Source organism: Neodiprion pinetum, chromosome 3 (assembly GCF_021155775.2).
Source record: "Neodiprion pinetum isolate iyNeoPine1 chromosome 3, iyNeoPine1.2, whole genome shotgun sequence".
NCBI lineage: Eukaryota > Metazoa > Arthropoda > Insecta > Hymenoptera > Diprionidae > Neodiprion > Neodiprion pinetum.
Window position 1 is genome coordinate 35,730,089 of NC_060234.1, and position 22,819 is coordinate 35,752,907.

General features: G+C 38.2%; 1 protein-coding gene across 3 annotated transcripts; it reads left to right on the forward strand.

Annotated features, from left to right (window-relative positions):
• Nucleotides 1-576: 576 nt before the first annotated feature.
• On the forward strand, nucleotides 577-22,427 carry Tps1 (Trehalose-6-phosphate synthase 1). 3 transcript variants are annotated; one of them, XM_069134755.1, is made up of 11 exons: nucleotides 577-641; nucleotides 6,616-6,721; nucleotides 10,762-10,918; nucleotides 18,297-18,461; nucleotides 18,769-18,997; nucleotides 19,119-19,435; nucleotides 19,513-19,886; nucleotides 20,115-20,306; nucleotides 21,006-21,342; nucleotides 21,455-21,748; nucleotides 22,019-22,427. In XM_069134755.1, exons 1-11 carry the CDS (start codon nucleotides 599-601, stop codon nucleotides 22,268-22,270), a joined length of 2,466 nt encoding a protein of 821 aa, XP_068990856.1. In that variant the 5' UTR covers nucleotides 577-598; the 3' UTR covers nucleotides 22,271-22,427. The 3 variants fall into 3 exon arrangements, with proteins under 3 accessions (XP_068990856.1, XP_046474850.1, XP_046474851.1); XM_046618894.2 differs by having other exon boundaries at nucleotides 21,015-21,342; XM_046618895.2 differs by lacking the exon at nucleotides 577-641 and adding an exon at nucleotides 1,772-1,941.
• Nucleotides 22,428-22,819: the final 392 nt, after the last annotated feature.

The window sequence follows — 22,819 nt, forward strand, 5'->3', positions numbered from 1 at the left end:
TTCTTCGTGAAGTCGCAATATATAGAAAATTTCAAGGCTACTCATATGGTAAATTCATATATTATCGCCAGGTTAATAATAGGATTAGTTGCTTTTAGTGATGCTGCGTCAAACTTTGAAAAAATCTCACGATCACATGAACATCGGGAGGAAAGATTTTTTTCGTTTTGTCGAAATAAAAAAAAAAAAAATCGGGTATGTATTATCTTGCGAATGAAATCATTAGCGGGAATGGTATATTCCATCGAGGATTTATCTCATTTGATTACCCACGTACTGATATAATGTAGAACAAAATTAATTTATGATTATATATATTTTGAGACAGCACACTTTTAGGTATAATTTTGATAACACTCATGGAAAACTTACTCTTTATTATGTATACACCGTCTTGTTTTATCTCTGTTTACATTTGCACACACGTGTATATATTATATATATATCCATTTATTAATCTGTATTTCGTTATACGTATACCTATATTATATATACATGTGTACAGTACATACATCAATTTGAAGGCATGTTTGAATTTTACATGCGGATAATCCCTCGACTGTATATATATATTTCCATATATATATATATATATGAAATGTGCGGAAGTACTCAACAAGTTGCCGCAACCAAATTCGTAGGTCAGTGCTTTTTATTTTTTGCATATTATAGAAGATTCGATATCGGTGAAAAACCAGTAAAATTAATTTTCGTTGCTTAAGGACGTAGTCTGGAAGTAGTTTCAGGTCACTGCAGATCGCATATTCGCTTATTTTTAGAAGTTTTGTACCGTAAGGTAATTTGCATTTTGTTGGTGGCAATCGTGTGACCGGAATAACTAGTATTTCAGGTTCGATAATGAATTGCATTATGTAGTAGTGTGAGTTCCAAAAGTAATATATCGTTCAATGAGTAAGTGAAGACCTCATTTTCTATTCGAATCGAAAATGCCAGAAGGTTTATTCTTGTTTAAGGTCATATAGTACTCTTACCCTTACCGACCGAGCAAACCCACCTTTTTTATTCTTATATTGAAGAAACAAACGAGCGAAATTGGTAGGCCGTGTGCCCAGCTGATCGTGAGAGCGTCTCCTGTTGAAGAAATAATTGTAATTATTGTATTGTATGGCTCATTTTACTCCTCATTCTTTCCGGAATGGCGGAAAGTACCACAGCTCTGCACTTTTTGGCCCCTGAAATGCGGGAAATGAGGGAATAGTAACACGTGTCAAAAAGCCAGACATATTTTTTTGACTACTTTTGGGATATGAATAATTTTCCTGAATTCATCGAAAAAAGAGCAAAGCACCGTCGAAATTTTTACCCTTTTCGTCCGTTTGTTTATTTAACATATGAAGAGAAATGAAGTAGAATTGTTTGAAGTGTACGCGCCTTTTTTAGCGACTCAGTGAGAAACAGAATTCCCTATGCATTTACTCACTGTAGAAATGGGCGTATAAGGCCGCATTCCATATAAAGTCTAAAATTTGAATTGATACACGTATTGATTCGTGTTTAATTGATGCCAAGTATGTACAATTGAGCAGCGAATAAACGCGTGAACCGTTCGTCGTTGTTTCTCGAACCTTCTGATCGATCCCAGCGCAACTTCGGACCACACTTCTAAGGCCTGTGATAATAATTGGTGGTACATAATCTGGGGAATTTCACGGAAGGTGTTCACCACGTGCGATGCAAGGTTTGGCAGGACTGGTACGATGTATCTAGAATAGAATCGATTCGGCGGTGAACTCTCGTAACAGCCGGCAGTCTGTTGGTAACTTCTCGAAGGATCATCCGGTATATAAAAACACTGAAGCCGGTAGCCGGCGACGCGCAATTATTTCGCTCCGCGAGAAACGAACAATTGCATGTAATAATTGGTGATTGTTTACTTGCGTGTAATTCCTAGACGCAGTGTAACTAGTCCAACAATTTAAGGTGAGTCGTTCGTTTACCGTTTACCGTATGAACGAACGTATATCGTTCGTCAACAATTTTCCTAACTACGGTCCCAGCATCAGACCTCGTGCACCTGCCTAATTTACACCGACAATGCCTGTCCGCCTCTGACGTCCCTTTAATTAATCTCTCTTTCCGTATAATATAACGCTAAACGTCAACACGGGAATCGTGCTGATTATAAATTGCATTAAGCCTTATCAGCGTCAGTCTGGGTATAGAGGCTGCCGATTAACACGCTGTTTGCTCTGATCGCGGCGTTGGGTTATCAGCAAAACTGTATTACATACGTAATTACATTAGTTCCGATATCGCGAATACGACGGTAAAGAGGATTTGGGAATATTTTACAACGCGTCGAAACGCTCGCAATTTATCATCTTATGCGCTGACCTGTGATAATCTTTCTCTCACAATCAGGTGTATTCGCTGATGAAAATATTTTGCGTTCGTGTTGTCGGTGTTGAGTTATTTTTACGCGTTTTTACACAGTCGTCGGATCGAAATGACTTGACGAAAAATTTTATTCCTAATCCATATTCTGACGTTCATTCTGTCAGTTTATTGCGCATCGTGAATGCGTCGTTTGTTTTCCTGCCTAAATATCGCACAAGGCGAACAATGCTTTCACTAATTTATTTAGAGAAAAAAAATACGTTCAACATAACTTTTCAACGTGAAACTAATTTTCTTTTATATCTTTGCCGTGTTGAATTCCACCCATAATTGTTTAACCGATTTAGATAAAAATTTGAACCAATATTTCATGTTCTATTTTTTGTGTTTACTGTAGGTCGGGAACGAGCTTTTAAGGTGGGATTTTGCGGTTTAAAAACCGCGTCCGCTAAAGCTTCTGGAGAATTAATAACCCCCGTCATTCTTGACGAAATTTAGAACCAACGTCAATTTTTGCTATCTCTTTACGTATTCTGGAATCTTACAATTAACAGGTATTTTCGCATTCAAATTGTACGATTTGCTTTCGGTGAAAACTGTACCCTTGCAAGCTGGTGAAAAGCGTGTTTGTTCTTTCCGCCGCTACCGTCTAAATTCAGCGCAAAATACTTTCGCCAAAGTGATACGCAATATACATGCATCATAGTTTTGCGCAGGCCAGGCTGCGAAGCTAAATATAAACGATTGCATTCTTTTGTCCGGCTCAACAATCACTCCATTAAGTCTTCCGGCGTTATCGCAATTCACACATCTTACTCCAATGCCATAGTTTACATTCAGCGAATCGTCTGCGGTTACACGTGAAACCGGATATGCACCTGCATTTTATAAATCTCACAATCAGACAGACGTATTCGCCTGGTTGCGGCCCTATAAGCTGCGGCTTTGCAAATCAAGAAACGTCGCTCAATCCGCATTTTCCAACGAACAAATCCTACGAACGCGCAAACAAGGCCGTACAACGCAATCCAGCACGCCAGAGGCACTAACAAGTGGTTTCTCATTGTTTGCTATGTTCGGTGCATAAAAACGGTGAACATTAACATACCGCACAAAAAATATAGATGACGTCTTAATTTGTCAAGAGTTTTCTATATTTGCAAGTCCTTCTTCAATTATATACGCTTGTCAATATGATTTTCATGTTTTTGTGACCGTCAAATATTGTTATATCACACGCTTAGAGAATATATATTTATTTTTTTTTCTCTATTTTTCACCGCTCGTCACCGAGATAGCGAAAACATTTTTTCTGTCTATTTGCGAAACTGTTTTTTGTGGACTTGACTTTACCAAACGCGTCACTCGACGATGGATCAACAATTCGTCTATTACTCTTGAAAATTAAACTCGGACTGATAATATAATCTTCCGTTCGAATCATTATACGAATCACGCGTGTAAAGCGGCCTTGTGCCATCTTTGTTGAATAAATAAAAAAAAGTCGATAAAACAGAACATCGAAACGTAAGTTCATGTATAAACAATTTTATTCATTTCTTGTTTGATTTTGTTATATCGTCACAAAAATTCAATTCATCGTCGATATTTCTCTTCATCGGCGCGAGTTTGTACGGAAGATTGTTGAGTGCGAAAAACGGATCGATCCGTTTCTATCAGAGTTTGAGCGTAGCACAGAAAGTAAAGGGTAGTGGTAAAACCGGTTCAAGTTCAGCCGAGATGGCCAAATGTTGGAGGATCGAAATCATTGCCTCACCCTTCTTTCTCGGTGTCTACTTTCCACGAACGAAATCGATGAAGAGAACCCAGTCGTACACCTCAACTCTCGCCCAGTCAGCCGGCCTCAAATCTTGACCTATCCTACGCTACGTTTAAACGGCTCCCGGCCGCGACGTCTGACAAAAAGCGAAGCTTCGTGCGCCTGTCTCGCCGCGTGTGATACAGTTGCATTATACGTGCGCACATAGTACATATATAGGCAAAAAGACGGGATGTGCGCATCGAAAGCAGGAGCGTAACTAAAAGAAACGGCACCCACCCGATTCCATGACAACATGTCGTAGGTACGCTAAAATTCTATCGAATTAGAAGCGTTTCACAAATTTTGTAAAGCTTTTACCTTACAATGATGCTCTTCATCTTTGCACGAAAATTCTCCTCGCATTCATGCTCTGTCTTTTATAGTTCTTCGGATGGCACGAGCCTTTCATGGTGCTCATAATGGGCGCACTATCCGCGTTAAAGACGCATCGCGATTTTGCTTATGCAACGGCGTGTAAACACTGCAGTAAATGTCAAGGAGGCAGGTTCGGATCGCGGCAATCACAAGATAGGCGCGTGCTCTAGTCGGTCTTATTAAATAAGTGTATAACTGTAAACAGTTTTAATTGCCTTTATTTTTGTATCGTTGCACATATTTCTTCTTTGTTATTTTTCGAACAATGTAAAACGCTTCACTGATGTTTTATTATACGGACAGTCGGCGGTTACGCAATTGTGCGTGCAAGTCTTCTTTCTATTTCGTCTCGTCTATATGCATTTTATACGCGAGGGAATTCACCTCGGACTGAACACCCGTTGACCTCACCATTTTTCTGCATTTATAAAGTATGGCAAACCCGGAACAAGACATACACACTAATTGTAACTTTCAAGAACAGTATAATGAGAAAATTCAAATCTCTGATGAAAATTCTTCTAACAGATTATTCTTTGTACGTTAATTCAAACTTTGGGAATTCAGATAAGAACTCTTGATAAAGTTTTTTTAAGTCAAATCAAAAATAGTAATAGAAGAAGAAGAAGAAGAAGAAAAAAGTGTTTTCAGGAGGCAAGAATCGAGAGTATACAGGTGTGTGTAAAATTTAATTAATAGTTGTATCACTGCTTATATTACTCGACGATTATCCATAATAGCGTTATTCCACTGAAGCGAAAATCTTCATGTATCTCCAAGTAAAAACAAAACACGCTAAAACGTGACGGTCAAACACTGCAGCACTTATACGCCATTGGGAAGAGATAGAAAGAGTCTGTTTTGACAGTGAGGTGAACGCATGATTTAGGGTAGCAGTCCGATGTCTACCTAAGCGTAATCGGTACACCGTAGGTTATTAATAACCGTATTAGGGTGTTTCGGAAAAAAAATAATTTGCGATTTTCCACAATGGCACCCCATAAAATGTTTGTTTAGGCTAAAAGACAGGTTCTGTCAAAAGACGAGCGATCTACGTTATGTGGAAGATCACGCTCGAATTGATTTGACACTTGCATACATTTTTTTAGATTTATAAAATATCGTGAATAAAATTTTTTTAATTACTAACATTAATTGTAATACCAATTTACTTCACAAAAAGACCCACACTTGTATAATATTAAGTTTCCTGTTGATGTCTGAGAAGTGGATCTGATAATTTTTTCATTACTAATTCAATCTCATGAAATAGTTGTAATTTAATATAAACTTTAATTTAGGAGACTAAGATTCCCGGTTGCTATATCGCTGTGTTACGAATCGTTGAATATAAATATCAGGAAAGAAATAATAACTGAAATGCTATAACCCGTTGCTTCACTGATTCAAAAATATGTGAATAAAAGTGAAAAATGAAATGAGCGCGATCTTCCACATCACGCGGTACGCTCGTCTCTTCGCGTAATCTCACTTTAAACCCAAAAAAAAAAACTCTTTAGGGGGTCTCACGGCGAAAAATCGTAAATTATTTCTTCTGAAACACCCTAACCTGTATACATTGCAGTTGTATGCATGAGAAAATTGTGCGATAAGTAGAGATAACCTCGCGAGAGATCGCGAGTGCTCGCGGGGCCTTCGGGGTGGCCTCAGAGAGGCTCTGAGGTCGCGGCCCCCATTGATAGGGGCCCAACGCGCGTACTTTGGACCATTTCGCCGTACGGCTAAGTCAAATAAACGCGCCTGCTGATCGCGGTGTCACTTCAGTGCGACTGTGGCTCGCTTCTGAACCGCACTTCAAAAACTTGAATCATATACTCGAAACGAAACTGCCGTCGGTGTAGCCGCGATGTATGTTTGACAAGTATTATTCACTGGGTATATCACCGCAGGACGTATTCTTTCGCTACGTCAATTACCGAACGTCGAACAGTTCCTTATAAAACACGTGTTCGCTACGCCTCCGGCGAGTCGCAATATTCGCTATTAATTATCTATCGTCGTAAAATTGTAACCGATACGATTCGTCATGTCCACTACAGAGCCGGGCAGCTTTTCGTCGAACGGCAGCATGATCGTCGTCAGCAATAGACTACCGTTTGTTCTTAAACGGAATGAAATCAGTGGTCAACTCGAGAGGAAAGCCAGGTAAGCCAAGAATGATTTTATTCCACGCAGAGGCGTTTTTTTTTTATTTTACAATCAAGGTAGCCCAAACAATTACCCGCTGCACAGTGTACAATTATATTACATATTACACGAGTGTATACTACAGGTTATCACGCAAACTATTAAGTCATTTTATCAATTTTCTTTAATATCGAGTGATTTTATAAAAAAAACATTTCGAGTCTCGTGCTAATTCGGTTAATCTTATTACAAAACGACTCTCGTCACGTAGTTGTTTTTGCTAACGGTTTATAGATTGGAACGTAAAGGGTACGCCGTTTCATCAATCAACTTGGCTGTTTTGTGTTTTGTCAACTGTCAAAAACATTACTGTTCAATAATTCAAATACTATTATCTATCGAGTAATCTTCTTAACACTCGGGAAAATTTAAAAATACGGGTTGATCGATGAATATTTATATATATTTGCTGACTATGAGCGGAATTACCGTAAGTTTTCACAATATTACATTTGCAAATCTAAGTAGTATTATACCTACTAAACGGTAGATCCGAAAATATGACCAAGACTTTTAAATGAAAGTTTTTCAAATCACTCGTGTAATGTGGAGACTACAACTGACTTACTATGTGGATAATAAGAGAAATCCAATTTAAGTTGTAGAAAGCTCGATTCTTGGGTTGATCTCTCTGAAGTACGTTGTCCCAAGTTTGTAAAATCCAATTTCTCGAGTGGAATCGTGTAGAAGTGTGCGATTGTTGAAATTACTTTTGTAATACATCACCATTACCTTCCGGCTACCTAACTACTTTCGTCTTACTGTTAATTTATCTAAAAGCTCGCTTAAACCTAGTGCAGTGTGGTTACCGAAATGGTTTCAGACAATTTTTCCTATTTTCACTTTTTACAGATCAGTGTAGAAAAAATGCGACACGTACAGATTATTCTTTAATTCGACTTTCAGAGTGCGTCAACAATAGGAATGTTTAATTTGAACGTGTATTTTGTGAAAAGTGACAGATATATTTAAAACATTACTCGACTTTTTCCCATCTCGCAAAGCTTGAAGCTATACTTATATACCCAAAGAGCTTTTAAAGCTGAAGTAATATTGAACGAACACACGATATGCCGCAGAGTTTGCTATTAATTAACAAAGTTTGCAAAGCCACGCCAAGGCAATACACTTTTCTTCGACAGCATGTTTATTTTTCGTCAAAGATATATAAATATGATAATCGAGATAAAAATAATCGATTTTATTCGTGAATGAAGTTACTTTTCGTTAATCAATCCGTACTGCATTGTCAATGAGGAAGAAAACAGTGTTCAACTGGAAATATCTCTTTCTGTACACTGTTCTTAATTGTTCATCTGGTGTCGATTCAAATCTAGATAACTGCTGCATCATAGAATGAAAATGCACGATGGCGAAGTAGGTACTCGCCTCAAGGTGATAACGTCATTTGAACGCGGTCGCGAATTTTCTTGACATTGGAGAACCTATTCTTACTTGACCTAGTCTTGATATTTCTCTCTCTCGCTCTCCTTTAATCTCTAGTTTTTTTTCTTTCTCTCGATGTCCTCCCAAGGCCGATATCTTGTCAGAAACTGAGTTATATTTTCGTCTCTGGTCGGGCCACGTGACTCGTTTATTGCGTTGATCTCTTTAAAAAATGGGCTTTAAGCTTTTCGTTACATGTACACGGAAAGAGGTTATTCCCATCGAGTGAATGATTGATTGGTGGAGGTGTTAAATTACGACGAAGTAGTAAACAGAGTATAAATAAGAATAAAAGCGATAGCACGGATGTCCTAATAAATTGCTTTATACCCTATTGCCTGATTGTTTTCTTTTTGTTTTGTTTTTTTCTTTTTTTTTCGTTCCGTCAACGTCGTAAAAACTGTCCTATACCTATAGAATCAAACGAGGCCAAACGGGCAAAGGGCCGACAACATCATGACTTGCAGCGATAAGGCTAGCCCTTAATAAAATCTGTCACGTAGTTTTCCACAGTTATAATACGCGATATACAGGCATCATTGAAAGGTCAATGGGCTCTGAGATTTATTCCAACTTTTATCTGTACCAGTGATAAAGTTGCTTTTCGAACGATCTATTCGTCACATGCCTTTGATCAATATTCCTTATCTCTTTTTCTTCTATGCAACTGCGACTTCACTGTAAAATCTTAGGTAAGTAGATTGTTTTCAGTAGATTTTTTTCGATAAACAACTGCTTATGAATGTTTTTTTGACCTATGGAAATCATTCGTGATACAGTCATGACTAGATTCTCTTCTGTCAGTTCTGTCCGCTAGTACCGCGTTGTTGGCAAATGCAAAATTCAAGCTACTTCAGCATAATAACTACGTGTAAATACATATGTGTATATATATATATATATATGTATATTTTATACGTACAATCGTAACTGAAGAGTCGTAATGTTTTGATCTGGAATCCAGTCAATTATTGCTAGTCGTAAACTATAAGATAGATATAGGTGTATTAGCAGCCGGATTAAATGATTAGGAAACACGAATAAGCAACGTGTACTTGTTTATAAATTCACTCGTACACGTATCGCAGGATCTACTATACACACATTATACACACTTGCAAACACTTATATGTGCATAAATATTATACGTTCTTAATTCTCGTACTGTTCTTATTCTTTCAATATAACGAGTGATACATTTCGTGACGTCGTTCGACTTGCGAGGGTCAATTACAGAACTCTACATAAAAATTTTTCGTCCGTTTCCTAAAATTTATTTTATGATTTTTCTTTTCATTATGCCCCAAAATAAAGGAAAAGTACCCACATTCCATATAAACTTTGCTTTTGTAGTACTTTCGATAATAATACATTCTTTCAGTTATCGTAGAAATATTAAATAGTTCTGGTACATTTAAAAATACAGCCAAAAAAAAAAGAAAAAAGGTTGGAACAGTTTTAAAGTAGTAGTCTCTGGATTTTTAGGGAATAACAAAGATGAAAATTACCAAGATGTAGTTGAAAATATGTTAAAAAACTTTATAACCATGGGTTGCAGAATGTCTCTAAAAGTACATATGCTGCATGCTCGTTTAGATAAATTTGAAAACAACGCAGAGGCGTACTCAGAAGAACAAGGAGAACGTTTTCATGAAGATATTATGAACTTCGAACAACGTTATCAGGGCCAATGCAACGAAAATATGATGGGTGACTACATTTGGGGTTTAGGGAAAAAAAGTACTTACGAACATGAAAGAAAAAGTAATAGGGTTCACTTTCAAACTTTTTTCCACTATTTTGTAATTTGATATGACAGTAAAAGTTGATAAAAATTACATATAAATATATTTGTTTCGAGTTACGAATAAATAAAAATTTTAACTATGGATTTTCTAAAATACTCTTCAACCGTTCCCCTGGATAGAAAAGCAAACTTTTTCAGGGCATATATATTTTTTTCATCCAACTATCGATAAATCTATCGAAATTTCATACCCTCTTATTAAAGTCAAAATTCGTGTTGACCTGTGTTATTGTCGGGCTGCAGATGCCGCGTCTCCTATCTCATTGTCAGCTTCGCATCGACGGAAGGTTCGATTTATCACGTTTGACGATTACCGCAGACATGACACTATAGTATACAATAACACAGATAATCTGGCAAAAATAGCCATACACCGATAAGATATCCAAGTTAGATTTGCAGACGCGTCACAAATACTGAAAACTCAATCGTTCGCAAACACTGACAATTTACGGCTGATATAGGTAAAAAGCTCGAGGAAAAGGGGGGGAGTTAAGTTCATGCAAACATCATTAATTCATGACGTTCGACCGTCATTCGTCCCAACGTTATATTCTATGTTTATCGATATTGCAGTTATGAATTACATTAGCGACTTGTCACTCGAGCGAATAAACCTCACGTTACGAATCGATGTATTAACGTTACATCGGACAACAACCGCTTGGCATTCCTTGTTGTTGTTATTATTATTTTTATCTTTTTTGTTATTGCTGTTATTATTATTATTATTATTGTTCCCCAGTGCCGGAGGTCTCGTTACAGCCGTAGCGCCAGTGGTAATAAACGGAAGAGGCGTGTGGGTAGGATGGCCTGGAATGCACATGGATGACCCGACCGAAAAGATTCCCGAATCAGATCCGAATGATCGTACTCCAACGGCAGGGCTTTTATCCAGCAAGGTGAGTTACGGAATTAATTCGTCGCCACGATTACTCAGCCTTTGTTTAAACAGTGCAGGCTAAGTTATGAGATTGAAGTTTGTAACGTTATCGTAATGAAAGATTGGGGGGAAAATTACTGTTTTCTTATTTTTACAATTACCGAAGCAACTAAGATTTCAAAACATTGGTACGTCTTGCTTTCTTACGGTTTACCGAATTTCAAACAACTCCAAAGTCGCGAAATAACGATTTTTTCTCATAAATCGTTATCATAACGTTACTAAGTTTAACGTGATACTAATTTCTCCTTGTACGCGGTTCTTAACTCGGTCTCAGAGAGAGAGAGAGAGAGAGAGAGAGAGAGAGAGAGATTTGTGAATATCTTTGATTCCTTTTTTTGCTTCTTATTTTCCTTCGTCGTATTTTTAGTGAATTTTTTTTTTTGCTTTTTTTCTCCTACCGCAGCTACACAAACGATAAATGTGTTTTGCAACTCGAGTTGCAATATTATATGCGTCACAGGAAAGTTTTGAGTCATATGCACACGTATATGCACACAATATATGCATGTGTGTATGCATATAATCTTCACAAATATTTGGATATTGCCAATCCGTATTTTATTTATCTGAAAGTCTGACCTCAAATTACGTCTATATAATATATTATACGTGTGTATATATTTTATTATATCGTATGCGATGCACGTGTGTTATATACTTATTGTTTTGCAATAATATTACTCGATTAATGAAGCTATTAAAAGCACAACCTCTGCTGATGAGGGTGACGCGGTGCTCTGAGAATCGACGTAAATAGATAAGAGAAAAGAATCGTACGAATAACAGACGTGACTCGTGTATTATCGTAAATTTACGTATAATGTAAGTGCAGTAAAGATCTTTTTACGCGCCTACTCCAGCCTACCCGATTGAAACTCTCTTCTGTTGGAAAATTGCTAAAACTAATTAGCAACCGGTATCGAGATAACGTGATTATAAGCATCCTTTGACCTAAATATTTTTGATAAGATGCTCGCTTTGACAATAAAACATCCATCAGCATGGTGATATTACGAAATCAAGATATTATAGCTGCGCGCCAGCTCTTATTGAATCAATCAAAAACAAAAATTTATGATTTTATTTCTCTGACGATGATTTATTACGTCGCGATCTTTGTGTCAAGACTTTTCAAACTATGATTTCTTTCGCAAACATCCGCACTGAAACAATAATTATTTAGTCTCTGAGATTTCTTCCGGCATATTGCACGACTAAGGGATAATTTCTTAGTTTTTACTATTATCATATTTTTACCCAAATTTGATCGATTGATGTTTAAAAAGTAGATTAAAAAAAAAAAAAAAATAACTATCGTTGTTTACGCAATTGTCAACTGATCTTACCACATGCGGAAAGAAAGGATTTCTTGCGGTAAATAATATTTATTCGACTGATCGTGAACGAAACTTATTATGGCGAAACGAGTGTTCTTTTTGTTTGACAGAAATATCGCATGTATTTTGGGAGAAAACAAGAAGGAAACAAATATCAGTCTGTACGATAATTTACGTTCGCAAGTATAATACGCAACACATTTGAATCAAGTGAAAAATATATTCGACGCAACTGATTTTGTTTTTCGACTGCAGAATCTTTATTACATTATACATATACTTGGTGTGAATTCCAACAAATCCTTTCTCCGTTCCGACCATGTATCATGCAAATATGAACATACTAGTTTGAACAAATAATTACAGAATTACTGTACTTTTGTGTTCGATCGTTAGGTTCAACATTTTTAATTATAGTATACAATAATTATTTTTACTACCGCACCTACTCGGTTATATTCATATTTTTTCGCCAAGAATATTTCGCAAGGCGCGATAAATACGTATAATTTTGGGCAAATTTTTTATTTTTTTTTTTCTTACTACGTTCTCTAATATGCGGCACGCCTACTTCAATTTTTTACAATAATATTAAGAGTAACGAGGTTTCCCTAATTGCACAGTGCTCGACGCGATTACTTATACGTATGTATGTATAACTTAACTTCTCCACAATTAAGCAATTTTAATATTTTCCACCGCATCGGCAGTGTAATCAAGTATCGATTAGCCGATATCAAAGTGTCGAATAAAAGATTCCGCGATTCTGTATATCTGATCGATGTAATCGATCCTCCGAACAAGATTCTCACGAGAAGATAAAAATATTTTGTACGTCGGTATAACGTGGCTGAAAAATGAACGAAGAATGCAACAAGAAATTTCACGACCCGCGAATATCTTGCATAATCCCATCACGTCGTGGAACTGCATTGGTGAGAAATCGCTTTCGCGGTGTTCACGCATCGTCCATGCCTCGTACACGTGGAACCATCGCGTCTCCAATCTGTGCGAAAATCTTCCGCAATTCTGCCTGATCTCTTGCTAGGAGGCGACGCGTCCCACCTTCGGTGAGTCACTGACAACGAGACCCGTTATCCCTGACAATCGAGCTTATGACATTCGTTAAAACAGCTTCGAACGACGGAAAAAACAATTGACGCAAAAGACAGATGCATAATTATTTGCTTATTTAGGCGTACAAATGGTGGAAGCATGGGATTGCATGTATATTGTATTAATGAGTCACCGCGGCGGTTTTACAATTAGTATAACACACACCTGTTCAACGTCCTAAGTTTATTCCATATCCGCATCGACATAAATGCCGTTCTAACACTGTTGTACGTAATCTCATTATTCGGTATTACGATTGACAAAGATGCGATATAAATACGTAGTAAAAAAGGTGTAACACCAAGGCTTCTTTAGGAATTCGTACAAACCCATCGAGGATCGATTATTTACCGAAGGCCAGTGATCGGTCTTGTTTACAACTGGTAGCAAGAGGTATACGTACACGTAATGTCATAAATAATCCGGACCTTTTCATTCGTGGATTGACATTGTGAGGAAAATTAATACAGATCGCGATAAAGTTGTATCGTCTAAGCGTAATTGAACACCTGAACCGTTTAACTGCAGGTTGTGTCATAACCCGATAATGTTAAGGACTTGTCTAGGATATATTCGTCGTGCAAAGCGTGTGATTGGCTTCTTATTTCCTAACTCAATTCAGGTTTCTTTGTTTTATCGCCAATTCACAAATTCGTGGTACTTTGCACGTGATGAACTCGAGATAGAGATAGAGAGAGAAAAAGATATAAATATACCAAAGTCCGGAGGGTCATAAACCTAATCTCCGTGTAGAACATCGGCAGCGTTAATCCGCATTATACGATGGAACGATCGTGAAATGTGTATATAGTATATCAGATACCCATCTTACGTGTACTTGAGATTGATATAAAATATGATAACGTTTGAAAAGCATATGTACAAATATTTAAATAGGTTTTCACGTGAACACCGAGTGCACAAACAAATATGTGTATCGTCATGCGTGTGTCTCCAAAATGCGGACCTGGCACGCATGTTCGATGTTCTCGGATCAGTACAGGATTTGCACAAAGTAGTCCGCGGGAACAAGAAGATCAGAGGCGAGATGAAGCGAGTTTCACGCTTTTGGCACCAGATGCAATTTTGCTAACGCGGCTGACTCGAGGCAGCGTAAAACGTAACAGCCAATGATCGCATCACGTCGTTGAGTGTATATTTGGATTGGATGAATGACTTTTATTTATCTTTTATTGTTAGAATAGGTCAAGAAAGAGGAATTTGGAATGTAACTCTTGCCAACCAAATTCTACCTACACTTTGACCGTATAATTTTTCTAATCAAGTTATCGTGCCTAGATTAGCGCGTAAATCTTTTTTGTTTTTACTGTTGTTTTTTTTCTATACCGATAAAATCGATTTTTATATCATACACAGATGCCGAAAGAAAAAAGTGGTGTACTTTTTTATCACGGGGAGAGTATTAGTTGGTGGCGCAATATATTTTTGTTTATGGTTTGACCGTATTTACTTTGTGACAGTTAGAATCGTTTCAGTTTAAAAATAAGATGAGGTGTGGCAACAATTATTACAAAATACGCTGTTATTTCAGTGTCTCTTTCATTCATAATTCACTTGAAACGGTTTCTCAAGAAACAAACTAATAATAAATTTATCGACTATATCTTGTCTGACCAAATTTGATTTGAAAAAAAAAAAAATAAATCATTTGTTCAATTAAATTACATTATTATATTACTACACGAGTAAGTTAAGATCGGGAATTCAACGTCTGAATCACTAAGGATAGTTATATAGTCAAACATGACACTATTTACGAAAACATGCGTCAAACACGTGAAGCTCTCGTGTTTATCGTGATCCTAATCACTCGTAAAGTTCGCTTTGTTCGTGTGAATTATGTGTTCGGCCCACGCGTAAAGATATTCTTTTTATTTAGACTTCGGACGACATATATAGGTAAATTATACTCTCGATATTTTGGAGAAATATTTTTTTTCCCCCCACTTTTCCCCCCATTCTAATGAGGACTGTCTGCTGATTAGAAAGACAGCTTATCTCAACTGTATATCTACCCACTGATTGAAATCCTGGTATTGCAACCGATTTATTTACCTAATATATCTTCGTACAATAGGATGAAATTGTCGCTATCAGCAGAGTACAAATATAAGCGTTCAAGCTGTTCTTCTTTCTTCTAATTTCGGGTATACGATAAAGATCTGAGGCACTGTCTTAATACTTTTACTTGAAACAATAATCGTAGACTTACCTACCAGATGTCTACGATTTGCTCAAAAGTAAATCAATGAACAGGGTTCGTTGGCCAATAATAATCGTTACCTTATATTACATGTATACTTGTCTTATTATCCAATATTTGAATAACTTCCTCCAGAAATTATATCGTATTTTGTCTTGGACTGAATTGATGATCGCTTCGGAAGCTCGTGTCGAACCAACGTTTAACTGGCAAGAGCTTGAATTTATACTAGCATCGCTCAGTAGCGCGCTTAAGCATTTTGGACATCAACGCTGATGTCTAAAGGCAGCCAGGAGGTGGGGTCATGGGATTATCGGTCCGAGTGACGTGCGAACTACTTTTATCTAAAGGCGTACGCGCTTGTATGGCAAAAAAAAATAAAAAAATGCTTTCGTTCCGTTCGTAATAGTCAAATGTAGGCGACGCATATATGCGTGTTAATAGAATAATCAAATTTCGCAACATTATCGTCCGTTTGAGTGGAGCGTCAATAATTATAGTCGTTTAAAAATAAAGGCAAACGTCCGTTGAAATTTTTTTAGCAATTTAAATTTCTAGTAAGTTTTATTTGAACTATTTTCTATCTTACATCAAAAAATGTTATCTTGCGTTCATTAATTAAATGATATGATTCGGACTGGTGGTTTTGACAAAATAGCGTAGTCAAACATGATTCTATTAAACAATATTCATTTGACTTGATGTATAAATTATACGTGAATATTTAGTTTAAATTTTCTGTGCCTTCTTGTTTTTGCAATGCGTGAATAAGCATGAGAATTCAAATAAGCACAACATTTAAGAAAAATATGGAACCATCCTCGAATCGGCTACCGAAATTTGTACCGGAAACGATATTACTGCCACTGTTGAACACTGTTGCACGGCTCACGTTAATGAAATCGAAAATAACTGCGGATTATTTATATGACAATGAGAAGTATCGGGTTAAGACTGCGTTGGTAATGTAAAACCGTTGCGTAATGAAGCCTGAATAATTATTGGCCCTGTTTCATTTGCCAAGCTGTCGTTTCTCAACCACACAACTCAATATAGTTAGGGGTTTAAAAACAGAAGCAAAACTTGCAAGGTTCTCGTGCATCGCGTTTTGCTCATTCGAGAAAGAATATCCAAATCTTACGTTTATTAGTCAACTGTGCTCGGTGAGATAACCCATATTACTATCTTGAAGACAGTAAATATTTTTGCTGAAAAATTAATCGCAATACCGCAATACATTATTAGCACAAACAACTGTGTATAAATTATTTTTTTCCCTTTTTTTCGATATCGTTCACGCTTATTATCATTTTCGACTCAACAGTTGTTAGATAAAATTGGTGGAGTTTTTCCGCAAATAAATATTCCGCAACATTAATTTTGATCTCGCATACTGACTTTCGTTACGACGAACGTGATTTGAGCTTGATCTGCAGCATAGCGTCATTCATTTTTATTTTTTGTTATAAACATTCGTTACACTTAAGCCATCCATTGATCTCATTGAACTATCAAGACCGTTCCCGTTTCACAATCAGTAATCTCTAGTGTAATCTAAGTGTTATAAAATACGTAGTGGAAAACCTAAGACGCTCAAGAATTATCTTTGAGACATAATTAGCGGTCGCTTTGTTGCTTTTCCAGCTAATTGACAAATTTATTGGGCTTCAGACAGTATATTCAAGAACTAAATAAATGCGTAGATTTTAGTTTTGCGAAACCTTCGATCGATCGTTCGATGAGACTCGCCGAAAATATTTACTCACCAAAAAAAAAAGTTTGTGTCACTACCATCAATTATAGAATGTAACCCAAATATGATTTCCGTCAAACAGCCAGTTTCAACCATTTTTTTAGAGATTGTTTTAGGAGACTGCTGTCCATCAGGCATGATCGTTTTTCACATAATTTGGTGGTTTCATTATATAGTTTGGTTATTCTTTACATCTAAACTGCATAATGTTGTGAATGACGAATATTTGGAAACATATTTTCAGGGATAAATCTTCGAATCCTACCAAGGTTTGGTGAAATCTTTTAAAAATTTTCTAGTTGTGCTAATTCAGAAGGGTCAGCTGATTTCTGGCAGACTCCATTTCATTATCGCAAAAGTCAAGTCACTTGCGTCAATAAGCAAGCATGGTCTGGTGTGTTTTCTTTCTAATTTTTTTTTTTTTTATCCTGCTTATTTTAAAATCTGAACAAAAAGAGTGCTGAGATAACGGTAATATAAGTTGTTTGCCAATGGGAATGAGTGAGTTATTATACCGAGGGCTCGGTGGGATCAAAATCCAATCACAGACGGACTTTGCACGATTTACAATGAAAACGATTATAAAGTTTTCTTCATCATATTTTCATGTTTCTTACTATAAAGTTGGCTCTTTTATTTGTCTTTTTGTCTAGTTGTTTGAGAGTGCGATATTACAGCGTGTAATGAATCATACAATCGCCCTCCGTCCGATGGTCAATATTTCCCAAGAGTTCTTGACTTGCAAAGGGGTGGGCAAACGATTGCTTCAGAAATAAGGATAAAAGGAATTAAAAACGTTTCGAGTAAACGTCACTCGATCCGAAACTTCTGAGTTTATTACTCGCGTACTTTTTTTTTTTTTTATCATTTACTTGGTATTGTTACACTTATCGCTTGGTTGCAGGTCGTCGCAGTGCACGTTGATCCAACAGTATTCGATTCCTACTACAACGGGTGCTGCAATGGTACTTTTTGGCCACTGTTTCACTCCATGCCCGACCGGGCAACTTTCATTGCTGATCATTGGCGTGCTTATGCCACCGTCAATCAAGAGTTTGCTGCTCAAAGCGTAGGTCCTTTGATCTGTTTATAAATCACTCTAAGTTGTAAGCACAGTCAAAAAAAACGAATACGAAAATGTGTAAATATTACAACAGCACCTTCCATTTATATCTGCAATTCAGTAATCTGGTGTCAGTCAAACGGTTGCATATCCGTTAGTAGAAAAACGTTTTATGCTGGGTTTCATGTTCTTTACATCTCTTGTCAACATTTGTTTGGCGCCTGGTTCTTCGACTCTACATTGTACCCTTGATTGTTTATTCTCTTTTCTTTTTTTGTAATCCAATTTCACCCTGTGAAATTCATTTGTTCAGGTTAACGCCCTCGAAAAAATTCACAAAGAACAGTCCGGGCAACCTAATGGAACACCTTTGGTCTGGGTCCACGACTATCACTTGATGCTGGCCGCAAATTGGATCAGACAGTCCGCCGAAGAAAAAAATCTCAGGTTGAAATTGGGATTCTTTCTTCATATTCCATTCCCGCCTTGGGATATTTTCAGGCTATTTCCATGGGCTGATGAAATACTCCAAGGAATGCTCGGTAAGAATGATCCACAAAATGACTTGTATTTTATTGGATACGACTGAAAGACATCAAGTTTGAACTGAAATCAAATTCGACCTCGTAAATCCGTTGCTTTTCTAAAATTACTTTCACTTAGGCTGTGATATGGTCGGTTTCCACATCCAGGACTACTGTTTAAACTTCGTCGACTGCTGTCAAAGGAGTCTCGGCTGTCGTGTCGACCGCAAAAATCTCCTCGTCGAACATGGTGGTCGAACAGTTCGTGTAAGGCCTCTGCCGATCGGAATCCCCTTCGACAGATTCGTTGCTTTATCCGAAAGTGCGCCGAAGGTTATGCTTACCAATCAAAAAATAGTCTTGGGTGTCGATCGTCTCGATTACACCAAGGGGCTGGTGCACAGGTTAAAAGCCTTCGAGATGCTTTTGGAAAAACATCCTCAACACAGAGAGCAGGTATGAAGAATCGCATGAGTACATTCGGGAACAAAAAGTTGTGCATAAATTGTAATTTTGACAACGATTTCACGCAGGTAACCATGCTTCAAATCGCTGTCCCGTCGAGAACGGACGTGCGCGAATACCAGGACTTGAAACTCGAGATGGATCAATTGGTGGGACGTATCAACGGTCGATTCACGACACCAAATTGGTCGCCAATTCGATATATCTATGGATGCGTTAGCCAAGAAGAATTGGCCGCTTTTTACAGAGAAGCCGCGGTCGCACTGGTCACACCTTTGCGCGATGGTATGAATCTTGTGGCGAAAGAATTTGTCGCATGTCAAATCAAGGTGCCTCCGGGTGTCTTGATTGTTTCACCCTTCGCCGGCGCTGGTGAAATGATGCACGAAGCTCTCATCTGCAATCCATACGAAATCGACGAGGCGGCTGAGGTGATACACAGGTATGTTGTAATATCCTTTATAACCATTTGAATTGACGTTGAAAAGGGGAGTACATCTGTCTCCTTGACGCATCTTAAAATGGTACATTGCTTATTGCTGATTCCGCGCATTCATTTTGAATTTTGTTTGTGTTTAACGTATGTCATTTACAAATTTGTATACTTGTATTGTACTGTATGTACATATATTTTATTATACAACACAATGACGATAAAAGTGACTTTCAGAGCTCTGACGATGCCGGAAGACGAGCGTACCCTTCGTATGAATCATCTTCGTCGTCGGGAGAGAATCTACGACGTGAATTACTGGATGAAGTCGTTCCTTCAAGTAATGGGCTCGCTCGAAGAGAGGGACGCCGTAGGTGCGACGACCATGCACCCAGTTACCATGGACGACTTTGACGATTATTTGAGCAAGTAGGTACCATAGACAGGAGAATTGTGCATGACTGGGCCCAGCCAGCGCATGTGCTAGAGGGCACACATATCTAACACTGCAAAGTCAATGAAATGTTTAGCCGACATTTTGTGGATGTCGTTTTTCTCTTTGTCGCATAAATATTGTTCAATAGCAAGATGAGGACTTTTGTCAATCGAATGATTCGGACCATCTGAAGAAGAAAACGAATGTGTAAGAGGGGATTGCAATGATATTATATGTTGCTCGAACGGTGTCATGGTAATATTGATATTCACTTTCTAAATTCGTTTATCCTCATCTTTCTGCAGGGTAAAGAGCTGTGTTTTACTATCGTGAGATACATGTTTTCGATATCCTCGTTTATCGAGGTCCAGTTGATGTGGGAATATTTATTAAAAAAACTTGGTAAAACGCATGAGTTTGGGTACGTCACTGCGAAGGCTATGCCTACGCGGAGTCTTTTAAATTTCTCAGTCAAATGAGAGGTGCATGGTATCTCACCCGTGTTTGGGGACCACTCGGTAAGAACAAGTATACAAATGGCCTCCCTGCACCTGCACGTACTTCCGAACGATGCAGGGAGATTTAAATTTGCTACGGAAATGGGCAGCTAACTGCTTCTAACGTGGCGGGCCCGTGCTGTGCCGCGACCTGACTCATGATGAAAGCCGGGTAACGATCCAGTGATGGCGCATGTCCCCTAGGTATATTGGTGATAATCACAAGTTGGCCCTCCTCCTGGACTACGATGGTACCTTGGCTCCGATAGCGACTCATCCCGACCTGGCCATCCTACCTTTAGAGACAAAGAACGTCCTTCAGAGGTTGTCCAACATGTCGGACGTCTACATCGCTATCATCAGTGGCAGAAACGTGAACAACGTCAAGTCCATGGTGGGGATCGACGGTATTACTTATGCCGGAAATCACGGACTCGAGATCCTACATCCGGATGGAAGCAAATTCGTGCATCCGATGCCCGTCGAGTTTGAAGGCAAGGTTGCCGGTTTGATGCAGAGTTTACAGGATCAGGTAAAAAGTATTTGCAACCGTGCGGTTATTCTTTTCTTAACTTAGGCTTATGCAGTACATGTGAAAACGACTACATTTGGCTCGCATCAAGTTGCAATAAGTACTGTTTTAGGTTTGCAACGAAGGTGCCTGGGTGGAAAACAAAGGGGCTTTACTGACTTTCCATTATCGAGAGGCGCCGATGGAGAGCCGACCTCAGATGGTTGAGCAGGCCAGAAAATTGATAGAAGAGGCTGGGTTCAAGGCTTGTGCTGCTCATTGCGCGATAGAAGCTAAGCCCCCGGTAGAGTGGAACAAAGGTCGTGCATCTATCTACATACTGAGAACTGCGTTTGGTCTCGACTGGAGTGAACGGATCAGGATCATTTACGCGGGTGACGACGCGACCGACGAAGACGCCATGAAGGTGTGTTTTATAGCGCGAGAAACCTAGTGCACATGCATGCTGGTAGTTGAGCTACAGATGTTTTTATCCATCATCATTCATCGGCGTAAAAAAATTTGACGAAAAGCGAACACTGCTTCCAAGCATAAGCTGAATCTAACGACCTTGAAATTTTATCAATATTGGTCGTATACTATGACATTTAAACGATGTCTCAAAATCGAGTTTGCTTTCTGCCAAACGGCGAAACAAGTCTATCAATAAGATATATTGTTGAACTGGTTTGTACAGGCATTAAAAGGTATGGCGGCGACTTTCCGAGTGGCTTCGTCGCACATAATTCGTACATCAGCAGAACGACGTCTTCCGAGCACGGATTCGGTGTTGACGATGCTGAAGTGGGTCGAGAGGCACTTGAGCAGACGCAAACCACGCAACAGCGTAGATATATCATCAAGATTCCGGCGAGGAAGCACCGGCATTGCTATGGAGATGTCATTCACGTCGCCAGAAAAACAGAAAATCGAGCAACAGGTAGCGTAGTCGTCGTGAGTCGCGGACTCGTGTGTCGCTCTGCTATAAACGATGAGAGTAGTCTGTAATAATTATTATCGTGTCCTCGCAACTATATAATACCTATATGTGTAAATTTGTAATGATGGCACCGGACGCAGCGAGCGAGCAACGGTCATCCGTATTTTAGTTCGAAAATCAATTTTTCTGACGAATATACCTACCTGTTATTAGGAAAATGACGATGTTCGCCGTATCCTTCGCAGATTTTTTCTTCCGTGCTGTAATTGTATGTCACTGAATTATCGAAGGTGTATAATTGCGACCGTTCGTATCGATCAAATACTCGATCAATTCTTCCAGCCTATTGCAATCGTCCAGTGGTCAATGTAAATCAACCAGCCATCCTGAAACCTGAATTCTGTTATCTTCGAGATTATGTTTGCGTCAATTTAAGGATCACGTATGTGAAACGATTCCCACCAAGTTTCATTCCTAATTTTCTCATGTTTTGCGAACGAATGGTTTTGACAAACACGAAAGAAAGTATTCAAACGATTGATGAGTAAAGTCAAGATT